Raw genomic sequence first — 17,822 nt, 5'->3', positions numbered from 1 at the left:
CAACAACTCTATCTTGCCCTGTTTTGAAGGTTCCTAAGACCCCTGCAATATCCTAAGACTGCCGATTTACTTGTCCATGACCTATATAGGTAAACACAGGCTTAGAGCTCGTTCACTTGTTCTACCAGAGTTCTACCAGAGTCCAGCTCCAGACCCTATTTCTTCTCACTCAATACTTCCTACTTGGACAATTATTATACCAATGATTCCAAAATTTGTAACTGTAGCCTAGGCTTACACATCAAACTTCCTTAAAAGATATCTCTCTTTGGATCCCAAGCCCTCCTCAGCTCAACATATGCAAAATGAACTCATAATCCTCATGTCAACACTCACCTCCCAAAATGTTCTCTACCCTGACAAACGGCAACACTATCCATCCAGCCTCAAGCGAAAAAGTTGTATTTTTTACATTGCCCATTCCTCCATCTCCTTCCCAATATCCAAGTAGTCACCAAGTTCAATTGATTTTCCCTTCCTATTCTCCACAACAATCCAATTCAAAATCATCGTTGCAATAACCCCTATCTCTCCCACATCTACTCATGCCTCCTACCTCATTCGAATCTATAATCTCTTCTATTCCAGAGGTACTCGGTATACTGCAATCATAATGATCTCTCCAAAAGCTTTACCTGGTCCAGTCACCTTTACTTAAAACACTTCAGAGGGGCACCCGGGTGGCTCGAGTCAGTTGAGTGTCTGACTGTAGCTTGCGGTTCGTGGGTTTGAGCCATGCACAGGGCTCTGTGCTAACCGCTCAGAGACTGGAGCCTGCTTCAGATTCTGTCTCCCTTTTTCTCTGCCCCTCCCTAGCTCATGCTCTGCCTCTCTCTCAAAAATAAACACTTATAAAAAATTTAAAAACACTTCAGAGACGGGGCGCACCTGAGTGGCTCAGTGGGTTGAGCGTCCAACTTTGACTCAGGTCATGATCCTGCAGTTAGTGAGTTCGAGAGACCTGTGGGGCTCTGTGCTGACAGCTCAGAGCTGACAGCTCAGAGCCTGGAGCCTGCTTCAGATGCTGTCTCCCTCCCTCTCTGCCCCTCCCCCATTTGCGCTCAGTCTCTCAAAAATGAATAAACATTAAAAAATAAATTAAAAAACAAAAACAAACACCTCAGAGACTTTCCTTGCTCTTTAGATATCTGACTCCTTAACATGGTCTACAAATCCTGAAAGGCACGTATGGTCCATTCATATTTCTCTGCTTCATCTGGCACGTTCTTAGTCCTACACGCTCCAGCCCCCACTTACCACATTTAGACACACTGGCCTTTTTTCAGGTTCTTTACCTGCACTCTCTGCTCTCAGGCTTTTCCCATGTGGCATACTCTCTACATTTCCCCACATTCCTTGCCCAAACAACTCTTCAATGTGCTTCAAATCTTCTCTTCAATGTAACCTCCCTAGTTTTCCTTTATCTTACCAGTCTAAATGTGTTATCTTGGGTACATACTCTTGGCAACTTTTTCTTAACTCATGTACCAGTTTGTTATTATACATCTAAAAGTTTAATAATTCAATGTTTTTCTTCTCAACTTTGCCATTAACTACAAGAGTATAAGAATCAAGTCTCTTTTTGGTCCAAACTGCATCACATACATACATACATACATACACATACACACACACACCCCCAATACATACTTATAAAAATAAATGAAAACTTTCTTTTGCTACCTTAAATCATTATTCTTAACGAGTATTAATCCATGTCACTATGGTCAATAAAATGTAAAGACAAACACAAATTTTAAAAAATGAAAATGGTTCAAAAAATTAAAATGGCTCATATATGACTACACATATGTGATTTTTAATTTTCAAATTAGTAAGATACCGTATCTTTAATATTAAGCTTTTTAGTTTGAATAAATTTTTATTTTATTTGTTTATACTAGTAAATAACTAAAAGGAAATTAAAATCAAAAGGGAAATCGGAAATGAGATCGTAATAAAATCCCTTAAACAAAATGTATATATTTGGATTCTTGGTAATGGTTTGTACACTATTATTTGGGAAAAACAAAACAACATCCTCAATTCTAATATACTGATTACTTTCCATGACCCATGCTGCTTTCAATTTCTTAAGACATTCAATGTATAAAAAGTATGATCAAATTATAAAGTTAAAGGTGATAAATATTAATAACACTATCTAGCTAACACATATTGACTACACTCTAAATGCTAGGCCTTGTGGTAAGTTGGTAAATTTTACATGTAAAAGCTCAGTTATTTTAATAACCCTAAGAGATATGAACTATTATTCCCGTTAATGAAGAAATTATTATACAATAATATAAAACAAGGTTCCCAAGATCACACACATTTAGTGGATAGCAGAGATGAGAATCAAACCAAGGAGCTGTAACTCCAGCCCTCATTTACACTGCCTGTAGTACCTATTGCCCTAAATACATATATATCAATATAGAAGAAAGCTTAAAAATAGACATTCTGAATAGTTTTCAACACAGACATTAAACTATGCCGAAAAAGAAACATTCTAAAGTTCACTTTCAGTACTAAACAAATTAGCACAAGGGCACAAATTCCTACAGGTAAAGGGTGACACTTAAAACAACTAAGGATAGAGGGGCATCTGGCTGGCTCAGTAAGAAGAGTATGCGACTCTTGATCTCAGGTTTGTGAGTTCAAGCCCCACGCTGGGTGTACAGAGTAAATAAACAAAACTTTTTTAAAAAGATAAACAACTAAGGATGGAAAATAAAATTACAAAGATAGAGTGACAACCCTAAATACTCTCTCCTACTATGGTTATCTCCTACTATGGTTAAAGGAAATCAATGTGATCAGCCCTACTTTTCTCAATATTTCTAAGATTAAAATTTTAAACTCTTAAAGTTAGAAGGTACAAACAGATTAAACCATAAAATTTATGATTACTATCCTGAAAAGAAAATAAGAAAAATACACTATTTTTTAGCTGTGCTCCCCTTTTAAATTTTCATAAACATCTCATCTTCTCTCCTACTCAGATGCAAGAGCCTGATTTAAGGATGCAAACTCTGATGTCATCTCACTGAGACTCACTCTTACACCAGGGGGCTAGTCAGAGCTTTTTCAAACTTCTCATATCCCCACTCCCACCTCCAATCCCAAAAGAAAATCACTTGATACAGTAACAACAATCTTTGGGTTAAGGGTCCATAATTAATGGTTAAAACCTGAATTAAAGGTGTCCCTGTGTAAATACGTTAGGATATCTAGAACAGAGGTCAGCAAACATTTTCTGTGAAGGGTCGGATGGTAAATATTTTGGGCTTTGGAGGCACCTATCAGCTGTACATACATATTTTTACCAACTCTAAAAATGTAGTAACTTTAGCTTCGAGGCCTTATAAACAGGTTTCCTACACAATTTACCTGCAACCAACATAGTTTACCACCCCTGATCTAAACAATTCTTGGTTCTATCAACATTTCCACTAGCAAGGATAGCAGAATTCTGTGAAAGAGACAACTCTGCTCAAGCCTTCGCCCAAATCATAAACCTTTATCACTCCTTTTTCCAGCTGCATATTTAAAACATTTCTAGAACTGTCTATCACAATTTGAACAACAGGATCCTCTTCTGAAAATGTAAACTATAGCAAGGAAGGAGCAAGGAAAGACTGAGGTCTTTGAGTAGTTTACTTTCTTGCATCCCTGCCTAAAACTATCTGCTTCTGCTTACTATGCTACTTCATATAAACAGCCGTTCTTCCCAGCCAAGAAAATTTTGACATTGTCAATGGAAATTACCGTTAAAAGGTAAATTTTATCAGTGGGAAGAAAATATAAAAAACTTGGAAGCCACTGCATTCCACCAGACATACTGTCATTAAGAATTCTACTCAATTTTTAAAGAAAAGGTCAGTAGTTTGATTGAAAGCTCTAAAGTCCAACAGTCTACGTTTAAACTTGCTGAGCGCGGGAAAACATTTATTCCACATCTCAATGCCCTCATCTACAAGACTGAGACTGCCAAGTCACCACCTTGGGAGGTAGTGATGGTAGGTGACATGGAGTTGTCTGTCATTTAAATTACACTTCACATTACATGCTCCATGTTGATCTTTCATGTTGAGAATCTTTCTAGACCTACGCAGGGAAAAAACATTTTGGAAATCATTTTAAGGACCTTTCCAAAATGAGGCAGATCAATACAATGAAACTACTTGATTTACCTATGAGATCTAGAAATATCAGTTCTTCCTCTAGCATATAATTTAAGAAGTCCCTATGAAAATAAGATCCACAAATATTTAGCACTACTAGGTCCTGAACACCTGATCTGTTCTAAAAATGTCAGTTTTTTCACGTTTTCTCAATTTTTTTCAAATCTGAAAGGCTAGTTACTTCTGCTCTCCACTATAGTTCTAAATTCTAAAAGGTCAGCTTAGTGAAATACAATTCTTATTTTTACAACTATTCTAACATATGAACAAAATCATAAATTTAAAAGCCCTATTTACCATTAATCATTCTCTAAGATCTATTTTTAAAACCAGATCTCAAATTCTCAAAACTTTAAACTTCTAATTATAAATCAACAGATTTACAATGTATAGGCTAAAATTACATCCACCATCTTTAAAGCTAGTTTACATTTTCTGAGCAATTTTTTAAAAAACTGTGATAGCCTTCCACGTAGAAAATACACGGAATACTTACTTTGTGTCAAGTATTCTCAAAATTTATCTTCACAAGCAAGTAAGATCAAGTATTTTCCCCATTTCACAGATATAGAAAACTGAAGTCCAAAGGTTACAGCCTCTTAAAAGTCATACATTTAGAAAATAGGAAAAATTAGTAATCAAACCCAAGGTCTCCTGATTCCAAGATTACTGTTATTTTCACTACGTTAGTTTCCTTCTCAAAACTTTAGTCCCTGCTCCACTGTCACACAGCTCTTAGGATTATACTCTTAATAGAACCTACATAAACATTTTTCGAGTCAAATCCTCTAATCTAGTAACTATTCTCACAAGGACTCTTTACATGCCTATGATTTCTTTGTAATTAGAAGTATAATAAAATTAATACAGAATCTTATTAAGTGTCAAAATTAATCTTGGTGGTCTATTTACCCTTAATTAACTGTCAATAAACATGCTTGAAAGACTGTCTTCTATTCACAATTTAATCAACCACCTAAGAATTCATTTCGATAATTCAGCTAGTATTATCAATACAAATCTGTCTTTTAAAGAATATGCATGATGTTCTTCCAAATTTTATTCATCACAATCCGACTATATTTTGCTACAAAAAAAAAAAACTTTATCAAGAATTTAGGTGTCCACAAACTACAAAGGATTCTCTATAAAAATTAATTTAAAACACTACATGATAAAATTTAACTTTTTGAAATATTACATTTTGAAGTTTTGTTTTTAAATTAAATCATGTTTCCTAAGCAAAATTTGTACAGTTAAGAAATCCTCCTTAAAATATTATTTACTAAACTAAAATTTAAATTTCCAATTCGGGATTCTGTTGGAAAAGTTATCGTCTATTAATTTAAAGACGGAAAATTCTTAAACTATTCTTAAAATGTCAATATAAATACTCTTAAGAGAATGACTAGTTTCATTTTTAGTCATGTTTCAGTTTCAAACAGTATACTCAAAATAACTAACACCACACATACAATGGCAGTGAAGTTGTTTAAAAAAAAAAAAATGCACATTTCTCCAAGTTGCCTAGAATTTAGTATTTCCTCAAAATCTAAACCAGAATCAAATGACACAAGGTAAATATTTCTTGCATTTCTACTATAACCTCTGCCAAGACAGGCTATGTGCCTGTTCTCTATCCCTGATAAAGATCAAATGGGTCATGCCACCATGATCACAGGCCACCTGGAGTCCAGAATTCGTGCCTCCTGCTGCCATCATCCATGCTATCACGAATAACCTAAGCTATATTATAAACCTCATTCCATTTACAATTTAGTTTTAACTTAAACAGAAGGAGCATCAGATCATGTTGCTAACTACATATTCTTAGTATGAAAAACTTCTCATCCAACCAACCACCCTTTTCCTTATCTGTCATCCCTGAGCTCAAATAGGCTGCTTCTGTGTGTGTAAGGCAAATAAAGATGGACCAGCATCATATCTGAAGATTGCCTTCTCTGTCACTACAGAGACCAAACGTTCTCACTTACATATTTCATTCTTCTATATCATAATTTTGATTTTTTAGTACACTGAATTCTCAAATTCCACAGAAAAAAAAAAGTATCATTTTCTCCAATCTGTTCTAAAATAGACTCTTCTATATTCCATATGCTCAGTAACATATACTTATCCATTCTAAGATAATTTATTAGTTTTCACAAATTACTCATAATTGTACCCATAACATAGCTTTTCACAAACAAATCAGAAATCGATAATCTTTACACATTTTAAATTTTTTTCTAAAATTTTAAGTTTGGTTTGTATCATATAATAGCCTTTATTACTTTTAGATGTAATTATAAAAGCAACTTAAATACCCTAGAAGAAAAATACACTCATTTTAATGCCTGATTTTCTTGAATATAATTAAAAAGCCCATTAAAATGGATACTTAGTACTGTTAACTAACGTCCACTTTGCTTATTAGTATTACATATACTTTTCTGTGAATTCAGAAACTTAAACAGAGAAACTACAAGAATGAAATTAACCTGTCTGGTATTACTTGTCCAGAACAAGTTGTATAGGATACAATTTTATCTGTTACCATTCTGCAGTGACAATGACAGGTAACTATAAAATTTGGGAAAAAGAAAAGTAGACTAGATAAGGTGCTTCTACATAAAAGAAACAAAAACTTGTGATCTGACAAAGGAATTTTGAGTGGATTAAAAAATTGGCATTCATAGGATTAATTTAACCTAGTGCTCACTTAAAGATTAATTCAAAAAGTCTGTATTAAGCTCTGTTTAAAACATGTAACTTTAAACCAGACTGACAAAACATGTCCTCTCTGACAATTTCAAAAATACAAACCATTGTGAGGAGTTTAAATTATACAAATCTTTGAACAGAAGGAGACAGAAGCAACAGCCAAGTTCCCTTCACAAATCCCTAAATGTCATCTGACTACCAAAAGAAAAAAAGTTTCATGTATTCTCTAACCAGTTTTGGATACTTCAACTACCCAAACATTTTTTAATGTTAATTAGTCCACAAAAAAGTCATAGAATCACTATACAGACCACCAAAATTTTTCTAGAATTCTAGCCACAATGTTTTAAAAATTATTTACTTTTGGTATTTATTATACTTTTCTCTACCTTAGACTTAATTATTGGATCTACAATATAATTCTACCAATAGTATCTTCTGAAGTTTTAAAGCGGTCTTTCTTACGCTGCAGCTGCTATGTTCAGAAAATTATGCATACTTACTTCTCAAATAAAGATGTTTTTCTGAAACCTTAATGCATCATAAAGCTATAACTGGAACCTTTACTACCATGATTAAAGTCCTGATAATTGCAAACACAAACCTTTACATTGTACTTGATTTGTGCCAGTCAGTTATCACTCACCGAATCCTACAAAACAGGGCTATTTTTAGCCCATTTTACAGACTGGAAACAAGCTCCTGCAGTACTATTCTGCCTCATTACAGTCATGTAAAACACCATTATGTAGTTGGGGATGGGATAATCCAACTCCTCCTTATGTTCAGGCCACTTTACAATCATTTGGGAGTATAAAGAATTTAACGGGTACTTTGTTTCCTTTAAAAATATTTGTAAATGCCTCCAACTTCTTAAAATAATGGTATATATACCAACAGAATAACTGCATAGATAAGAAAGGATCAAGTTTTGCCCATTTCAGCCCTTCAGCATGTTTCCCTAACATGTTAACTTTGTAGTTTTCATTAAAAGAATTAGGAGATTTTTTTTTAAGTTTAATTTATTTTGAGAGAGAGAGAATCCCAAGCAGGCTCTGTGCTATAAGCGCAGAGCCCAATGAGGGGCTTGAATCCATCAACCATAAGATCGTGACCTTAGCCAAAATCACGAGTCGGACACAGCTGACTGAACCACCCAGGCACCCCAGGGACTATAGGATACAAAAGCTGTGTTTTAGTGACTACCAAGCAAATCTTACTATTTCACTGATACTCTATTAAAAAACGAAATGTAACTCTATTCTGCACATTCACTTCATTACTCGTCATCCCCCACCCCCAAAATTTTACTGGTTAAGTTTTAAAAGCTCAGTATTATCTTCAATATAGAACAGAAATACCTCATTCAAAAACATGTTTTTGTTTCTTTTCTAAAACTTGTCTCCTAGGTTTTGAATCTTAACTTTCACATTAATCAGCATACTCTAAATACATGCACACGTATGATCTATACTTAAGTATATCTTATTCATGGTTCTTATTCTTCTCTGAATTTAAGACTAGCAATAATTTACGAAAACTAGTACTTAAACCATGGAGAAAAATATACTAATTACAGAGTAAAGAGGCAGTCTACAATGTGGGTAGGGTATCAAAAATATTCACCTGTCTCTAAGAAGAAATATACTACAACCTAAGAATGGCACTATAAAAAGCATTTATATAATTTTCTAATCTGCAGGTTTTCTCCATATCTACTTTTTTGTGTTTTGGATAACCATCAACAAAATGAAAGAGTTGAGCTTTTTAGAGACAATGTATTGCTATTTCTTGTTCAAAATCAATTTTCAGATTACAAAAATTTCAATTCACTTATTTTACAAATGAGCTAACTGGGACCCAGAGAAATTCCATAACTGCTTGAGGTAACCTGCAGGCTAACTGCTGACAGGACTACAATCACAATCCATATCTAACTCCCAATCCTTTCATTTGAATAGAAAGATTTCTAGTAAGTGGAATGATTTTAGGAAAAGTAAATACCACTACATAAAATAAAAATTACATCATTTTTAACATTTAACATTTTAACTGGGTTTAACAAGAACCCAGTTTTTATGTATATACATATACATACACATACATATATACATATATATGTATGTGTATGTATATGTATACAAACAAAACAAAACAGCCATGTAAGCAAGAAATGTAATCAGAATCCCAAATTTGGTAAAAAGTGTTTAAAGATTCTGCCTCAAGATCCTGTAAGTACGCAATCACCACTAACTAAAGTGACAACTAGATAGCAAAACTTAATACACCAACTAATTTCACTATTCAAAATAAGAAATGACAAAGCTTTCTCTTTGCCCAAAAATTATCTGAGTTTTCCTGTTCTATAAAAAGTTACCTATGCTTGGCTCCATTTAAAAAATAACAATTCTGATGAAAGCTTAAAATATACCCTTTTGCTTTAAGACCAACCTATTTTTAAAAATACAAACTCTGATTAAACATATACTATAAGAAACAAACCATTTCACTTTGTCTCAAATTCCATTCAATCTTAAAAATGTTTTAAATCTTAAGGTAGATGGCAATACAATGATGTTTTATAATAACTTTATCAATCACACTTGGCAATAAATGCATCCTTTTTTTTTAAAACCTATGATCCTTTAAAAGTGCTCTTAAAACTCCACTTTCCTCTTGGTCAAAACTCAATCGCTGTGATTTACATGTAGGCTGACTACAGATGCTGATCTATGTTAAATAGCTGTAATTTGAGGTTTTCTAGAAATTTCAATCTGACATATATATTCTTCCACTTAACATATTAGTCAATTTATCAGTTAACAGAGCAACATATTTCCAGGTAGAGACAGACACTACTGAAATCACAAATAATAGTTATTATTTTGGTTTCACTCACCAAATTAACTTAAAACCAATGTTAAGTAAATTCAACTTGAAGGCAATGAAGTTTTTTAAGTCATAAGAATAAATTAAGACAATAGAGAACATTATACAAGAGATTTTGCATGTGCTCACCTAGACATATGGTGTTCCAAAATGTCTTAGAGCTAACTGAATTTCAAAAACCCAAATTAAGTTAAACCAAATACCCACACACCTAGTTATATAGTTTGATGGATATAAAAGCACTTCAAAAGGTGTCTTGTATCCAGTAAATATGGAGTGAACAATATGCTGAATGAACAAAAAGAGAAAATGAACCAGGAACTCTTACATTTTAACGAGAATTCTTAACTGCCTCGTAAGTATGCCAAGATGACTGTTCTGGTAAAAGGAGAAAACACTCCAGGCAAAAAACCCCACTTCCGTGCAAAATAGGTGGATTTTGAAAAATAACACACTAAAGAAGACACCACTTACTATTCTAAATCTGTTAAAGAGACAAGGAATATAAATTCATTTTATTAATATATGAAATGAAAAACCCTCTCAAGAAACTAAAAATGAACATTAGTGCCCCTGTTTTTACTGGAGAAAACATGATATTCATGCAAGTATTACACATTCCCATAATTTAGCAAAATACCATCAGCTGCTTCATTTTAAAAATGCAGTAATATTACATTTTAATTTTACAAGAAAACAGCACTCTTCAGTGACTGAGGTTTTTATGAGATTCAAGAATGAGTTTTGTAAAATCTGCCCAATTCTTAAAAACAGAATACTATAAGCTCCATAATTTTTTCAAGTAACAAGTCAAGGAACCCACTTAGGATTTTGTCAAATATTTACACCCCCCCACTCCAAATTAAAATATTGCAGGCACTGTCTTAGAGTTTGCTTCAAACTCCCTCCATTCACTGTAGCAAAGTATTGAATGAAAGCCTCGATCACTACTTGAAAACAGAGTGTGGAAATAAATATATTCTGTTAAGGCTCCATTAAATTTCCTAAACCTAATGGACGCTTAATCTATATTAAATCGTAAGAGATTTAAATTCAAAAGTTAGATGTTCTACATCCAAATGAAACAAATGCCACCAAAATCTTGTCATGCTTTCACCTCACAGAAGACATTCAATTCTAAGGTAGGTGAAACTTCCTAATCGTTTCAGAAGCCCTCATGAAATAACGTTATACTCGTTAGAACCACCTCAAAACATCAGTTCCGAGTCAGTTGCACTGCACAGATTAAGCGCCCCCACCACCCCCGCCGTGTGACTGCTTTTACTGCTCCAGACACACATATTCATACAAACAACCTAAATCGGTTTAGGAGAGACAATATGAAAAAATACAACTACCGAACACAAATACGTTACTCGTCCAGCCACAACAGGTCCACTTTCATAAGACCATTTTTAGAAATTACTAACATATTCACTGTGAAACCCCACAAAATTAAAAAAATAGCTACTTTTCAAGCTATTAAACAAAATACACCCCAATATAAGCTGGAAAACTTTTACTTGCCAAGTTCCATACCACAATAAATGTAAGCGTAAAAATCAAAACTCTTCAGTGACTTCCAATAACAGTTTTTACTGAAGTCGCGGAATAGCACGAGAATCAGCAAAATTAGAAAAAGCCTGTTAAACTTCTGGCTTTCGGGGGGGTTACAGGCTTTTACACTTCTGCGAATGTGTTTTGGAAAAAAGCAAGAGGAGCCTCCGGCCGACTATCATCATACATCCGAACCCCTCAAACAAAAAACCTAGCTCTGAATTTAAGGAAAGCAAAAGAATCGAGAGAGAGAAAAAAAAAATAACGCCTTGCTACGGTTCCGCTGCGGCTGAATAGCCTGCTTGTGAAATGCTAATGCCACTTCGGAGCAGTTAGTCACCAGCTATTGTGTGGGGCAGGAGAAAGCCGAGCCGACCGCGCGTGCAGAGCAAGCGAGCAAGCGCGCCCTCCTTCCTCGCGCCGCTCCCGCCGCCGCCGCCGCCGCCGCCGCCGCCTCGCGCGCGCCCCCGCGCCCGCACGGACGCGCGCGCCGGCCCCTCCTCCTCCGGCCTTGCACTGCACAACACTCATGACGTATCTTTATTTCTAGTACATTAACAAAATATCACAAATAAATTGTTGGCAGCCCCTGCGGCCTCGGGGTGCGTGTCCCCCCGACCACTGCCCCCCGAAACCCCCGCGCCGGCCTCCCAACCCTCCCCGTGGCCTTTGGAGCTTTCACGTTCTGGGGCCAAGTTTTTGTCTCTGTAAAAAATTGCGGGAAATTCAATTTTTATTCGACTCGGGGAAAAGTTTCTTTGCTCCGCGACGTGAATGTCTCACCAGATTCTGGTAGGTCCTGGGATGCTCCTTCCCGGTCCAGTCGGTGCGGCGGGGCAGCAGCTGCGGGGAGAGGACGCCCCGTGAGCCCGGCCCCCGGCCCGGGCCCGCCAGCTCCCCTCCCCCGCCCGCCCCGCGCCCCGGCGGGGACCCCGAACCCCGCGCCCCGCGCCCCAGCGGCGGCGGTGGCGGCGGCACGGCCCAGAGGCGGCCGCGCGGCGGCGAGACGCGCCGGGCCGCCGCCGCCCTTACCTCCTTCTCGGCCACCTCGCGGATCAGCACCTGCAACAACAAAGCGGGGAGAGCTGAGCCCCGCGCCCCGGGCCGCAGCCCCGCCGCCGCCGCCGCCGCCCTCCCCCACGCCCGCGAGCGACGAGCGCCGGCTCGGCCCGCGCCGCGCGCCGCGCGCCGCCGTACCTGAGCCGCCTGCTGACAGGGTCCATCTTCCAGGAACCGGGCGATGAGGAAGTAGAGCTCTGCGCGGGAGAGGGGGACGGGGAGACACACAGGCTTAGCGGCCGGGCGGCGGGGGGCGGGGGACCGCGGGCGGAATCGCCCGGTGCCAGCGGCCCCAGCAGCCCCCCGACTTACCCGATCGCAGCTCCGAGAGGCCTTTCCTCTCACAAGACATGTTTATGGGTCACTTCAGGGCCGCCGGCGGGACACCCCGCCGCCGAGGGGAAGCGGGGATGGTGCCGCCGCCTGCCCTATAGCTGTCAGTGTGTGTTCACGAGCCCAGCCTCGGCTCCACCATTCAAGCAACGGCGGCGGAGGCGGAGGAGGAGGAGGAGGAAACAACAACTCTCAGGCAGCGGCTACGGCCGCCGCCGCCTCCGCCGCGGATCCCTCCGCCGCAGAAAGGAGTCCGCCGCCTTCGCGGCCCGGGCTTGGCCCGGTCCTCGGCCCGCGCCCCCGCCCCCCGGCGCAAAAAAGAGTGCCTCCGGCCCCGCGCCCAGCGCCCCCGCGCCCAGTGTGACGAGACCCCTGCCCTTTCCTCCCCGGCCAAAGGTGCGATTTATTTATTTATTTCCAGTCGGAGAAGATGTCGGAGTCGGAGCCGCCGGTTGGCTGAAAGGCGCTTTCTCTGTGGAGGCCGACCGCGGGAGGGAGGGGGCCGGGGACGACTCCGCGGAGGGATCTGACGCACACGAAGCCGCAGCACAGGCTCTATTCAGTGGCGCTGGCTGGGGCTGAGATGGAAGTTAGTTTCTATGTAGCAGAAATGGGAAACAAATGAAGCAAAACTGCCCAAAGAGGGGAAATGCCCCGAGGATGGGTCTCACTCTCACGCGCGCACACAGACACACACGCAGAGAGCCCTCTCGCGCTGGGCAAACTCGGGATCGCGCTCCCCGGCCCGAGTTGAATGATAGTGTTTGGTTTCTGTCTCTTGCCATGTGCATGTGTATAAATGCTGCGGATTGGCATCTGTGTAAGTCTTGTCCTGCGTTATTTCTGCAGCCTATGCAAAGTGTTGTGTAATTTATTGGAGTGCTGTATATTGCAATAGAGGTTCGGCTTTTTTTGTTAAGCACTTGGCGTTTGCAAGCCCGTTATTTGCCGAAGCCATCTCTGCGTATATCTTTTATTATTGCCGTTGCCTTAAGCATTTTACATTTTAAAGATGTTTTATTTTAATTTATTTTATTGTTTACGGGCAAAGCGAACTCCTGATCTGTACTTCAGATACTCTTTTTCCTGGTTACAAAAAGGCTAGTGATGGCTAATTAGCGACTTGGGATTAAAGAACCTTAAAGGTTTTTTTAAGTATTTACAAGAAGGAATAATGTAAAGCTGAGAGAAAGGAAAGAACGCTAATATTTATCTCTAACTGATCGGGAGGTAATTTACTGACAGATCAATACCCTACCGAAGGATATTGAAAGAGTATACTACAGTTTAACCAAGGTGATTAGTGATTAAATAATTTAAATTATCTGTGTATCTTGCAGTTGACTTCGTCATGCTAATTAATGGCTTCTAATTTGAGGTGTAAACCATTCCTGTTTACAGTTAATCACGGGAAGACTTCTTGAAAACTGACGAAAAGAGAAAAAATTAATCTTTCGTAAATTAGTAGGTAATTACCGGTTTTATATGCTAAATCATACATCTGTGTTTTGCTGATGAGGGTAAGGGCCTTGTTTTTTAAAAAACGAATATGGGTGAAATTAATGGAAACAATGGAAAAAGCCATTTGTTAGAAAACAAGGACACCAAGTGATTTTTATCTCCAGATGATTTAAGCACTTTTCAAAAAGACTTGATAGTTGATTTTTTTAAGGGTTGCATTTTAAAGGGAATTAGGATAGTCGTTCTTTGTTAACATTTAACAAAAGATTCCCCTTTAAAATTTTAGATAATAAACTGCGTTTTATGTATCTGGTCTAAAAAGGTTATTTGTGGGTAAAGGACCAACAAGCTGTGTTATGGTTTTCTAGATTGTTTCCTCAAGCCTTGTTCCCTCCTAGCTCCTTACATTACTAGTGGGAAATACTTGCTGCAACTGCCTTGTGTTGCACTACAAGACTGAACCGGTGTGATGCCCTATACTAAATATCCAGAAATCATCCTACATGTGAGGAAGAAGAAAAAAAGCCTCAACCTCTTTGGAATGATAGGATGTAAAAATTGCCTTTTAGAACAATCTTAATCGAATAAAAAAGAGAAGTTACCATGACTCGTCCTACTGCAGCCTGGTTATCAGAGCTACTGTATTTATTGAAATGGCTATCCTTCAAATATTGAAAATATTTGCATTTTTATAGACGTGAATTCCATTCTGTCTATTGTAGGTAAGTGGCTTGCTTCTAGATAGTTAGCTTTGAAAAGACAGACATTTAATATGCCTTTTTGCAATTCTATTTATTTCTATGACTGATGCTTTCTATTTTAACTTTTTAAAAAGTGTTATATTCTTCGAATAATTGTGATCTTTTATATCATCATGATGTTCTTCTTACAAACAGATTTTAGGAACTAAAAATTATAGTCATAATCTTGTGGTTTTGAAATATTTGTATTAGTCTGATTCTTACTAATAGATGTTTTATCCTTGCAAAGGAAAATAAACCAAATTATGGCATGGAATATAAAATTACTCTGGGTAAAGTTTTCCATATATGTCTTGCGAGTGTTATGTAAACATGGAAAGCTAGTATGATTATCTCATGTATGCTTTTCATTTAGAAGCCACGAAAACTTTTCCTAAGCTTGCTACCAGGACTTAGCTCCTAAAAAATTGTTAAGGAAAATTTCCCTTCTAAGTTTTCTGGAAATGATGCTCTTGTCATTTTGACTAACCTTGGACAATGTTTATGGTTTCTTTTTCAAATACCTAATTTGAAGACATTTGTAAGCTTGTCTTTGAATTAATTTATTACCATCAGTCTGTTAGAAGAAAATACAGGTTACCAGCTAAAAATTAAAACTTTTTTACAACCAAATAAACTATTTGTTTTTAACAGTAGATGTTAAATTGGATTTTTCTAAGTTCTTCAAATGTAACAAATACTCCCTTATAATTTTTTAATTTCTTTAAACATGAAACACATTTCTGGATTCTGGCATCATCAATTAACTATAAGGTTTACATTAAGTCACTTATTGTGCATATGTATGCAGAAAGTCTGTACATAGCAGGTAGAAAGAAAGTCTGACCTTGAAGTCCTATACTTTAGTTCCCAAGGCCATGGACCTTGCACTTCTTCTTCCAGTATTAACTCTTTTGCATGTGAGGATAGCTCAGATTCCATCTATATCCCTTTTTGTTGATTATTTTAACTTTTTCATGGACTTCAAAAATAAAATGCCAACTTAAAAAGATTTCCATGCCTTTTATATTAGAAGGCTAACAAAAATAGTAAAAGTTTGAAAAGCTAACAACAAATGTATTTATCTAATACGCTCTGTTTCGGAGAATTATGAACTTTTCTTGAAATGTCAGTTTCTGTAAAATTCATTTGGCATCACATGAAACAAGATAAACTCTTAAAAAGTTTGTCTTGATCATGATAAGCTATTATTCTAATGAAATAATCAAATGTTGCCATTTAAGTCCTTCCTAGAACAAGATGGGATGATATTTATAAATGAAAAGATCCCACTACCTTTATGAAATTTGGTTTGTCTCCAGTAGGATGATGAAATAATACATAACTCCAAAAAGATTCTGCAAACACAACTTTTGAAATTATATATTAAGTCTTGTGTTTATTTTGATGTTATGCTTTTATTTTATAGCAAAAGCTTCATCCTATAAAGTGTAGAAATGGAAAAGTAGAAAGCATTCTTCTTCAGAAAATACCTTCTTTTTTAATACTCATCTGCCCTAACAACAACACACAACTATCAATAGAGTCTTATTTAACACACCCACTCCTCCTCCTGGCTTGCTCCCTGATACTGTATGTTTCTGTCCATGTCTGTTTGACTTTCTCTCTACACAGACATTCTTCCTTCACAAAGCTTGGATGTATATCAAATTTGAAACATATGAGCAGATATACTCTTTGGCTACTCCAGAAAAAAAAAGATAACCAGCTTTAATAAACCAATCCATTATTTAACAATTTATATCGCCTCCCTGTATCTCACTGAAAAACCTTTTTACTTATGTTAGAGCACAATTCCTTTTAATATGTAACAAAAATTAGTTGTTTACCAACAATTGTATAATTCCTTACTTATTTGAATGTTATTAGTAATTCACCATTCAAAAATTTCCATTCAAATAATTTTCCTCCAAATTAAATAATCCTAGTAGCTTACATATTTTATATGTAAGTCTTGGTTTACACAAAAAATACACATCTTCATGGACTTATTTATTTTTTTAACAACACGCATGAGTTAACAGTACAATTACAAAGATTAAAGAAGAAAAGCAATTTTAGAACATATTCCCACAAGATTTGGAGCAGCACAGTGGATGAAGTAGAAAAAGCTGTTCCAGATGGGAGAAAACTTAAAGGAGAAGTCTGTAGGCATGTTCTATCATATGCAGATGTCTGATGGATCAAGAGTGGGCCGGACTGAACACAGAACAGTGGAAACGGGAAGGTAGACTCTGGGGAAGAGATGCAGAGGCTTTGAAAGTTGCTAGTGGTGGTGTCTTAGATAAAACATACTATTATGAATGCGATTTAAAGATGGGATTTGAGGACAAGAGGTAAGTAGTCACTTGTCTTTCCATATGCCTGAATTCATAAACTTTGAAAACCCCAAAGAAGAAAAAGTATTTATATGGGAAGAAGGGGGGGGGGATTTATATGACAGTGAGTAATCTCTACATGATAAAGAACACTCAGAATCAAGGACACAAAGTAGATACTGTTGGTGAAGAAGGAGAATGGTTGTTTAAAGAGTAAGATCTTACTGACAGAATGCCCAAAAGTCTGACCTGATACTCAAATATAAGAATAAGATATTATAAAAGTAAGCTATAACTCAAAATTGAGAATGAAGCCAATTTAGATTTAAACTGACTTTGTAAAAAAAAAAAAAAGTGTTTCCATTTTCTGAATTCCTACAGAAAGATCTGTCAAGTTATACAACCTTCCTTGTAAATTGCCTTTATTTTTCTTCTTATGTATATATACTTGGCAAAGATCTTCTTATGTTTCTGTTACTTTAGTCCCTTTGATAGGTATACTTATATTTTTTGAAATGGTGATTAGCTAA

General features: G+C 37.1%; 1 protein-coding gene across 3 annotated transcripts in view; it reads right to left on the bottom strand.

Annotated features, from left to right (window-relative positions):
• PHIP (pleckstrin homology domain interacting protein) overlaps positions 1-12,997 on the bottom strand; it is a 137,551-nt gene extending 124,554 nt beyond the window's left edge. For 2 of the 3 annotated variants that reach the window (XM_053222544.1, XM_053222546.1), the window contains exons 1-4: positions 12,732-12,996; positions 12,558-12,616; positions 12,393-12,422; positions 12,144-12,203 (exon numbers count right to left, since the gene is read on the bottom strand). In XM_053222544.1, the coding sequence (XP_053078519.1) occupies positions 12,144-12,203; positions 12,393-12,422; positions 12,558-12,616; positions 12,732-12,771 (189 nt within the window). In that variant the 5' untranslated portion in view covers positions 12,772-12,996. Of the gene's footprint in view, positions 1-12,143; positions 12,204-12,392; positions 12,423-12,557; positions 12,617-12,731 lie in introns of all 3 variants that reach the window. The other variant, XM_053222545.1, reaches the window with a different exon arrangement.
• Positions 12,998-17,822: the final 4,825 nt, after the last annotated feature.

The sequence above is a fragment of the Acinonyx jubatus genome, chromosome B2, assembly GCF_027475565.1.
Source record: "Acinonyx jubatus isolate Ajub_Pintada_27869175 chromosome B2, VMU_Ajub_asm_v1.0, whole genome shotgun sequence".
NCBI lineage: Eukaryota > Metazoa > Chordata > Mammalia > Carnivora > Felidae > Acinonyx > Acinonyx jubatus.
This window is presented reverse-complemented; position numbering and strand designations above follow the sequence as displayed.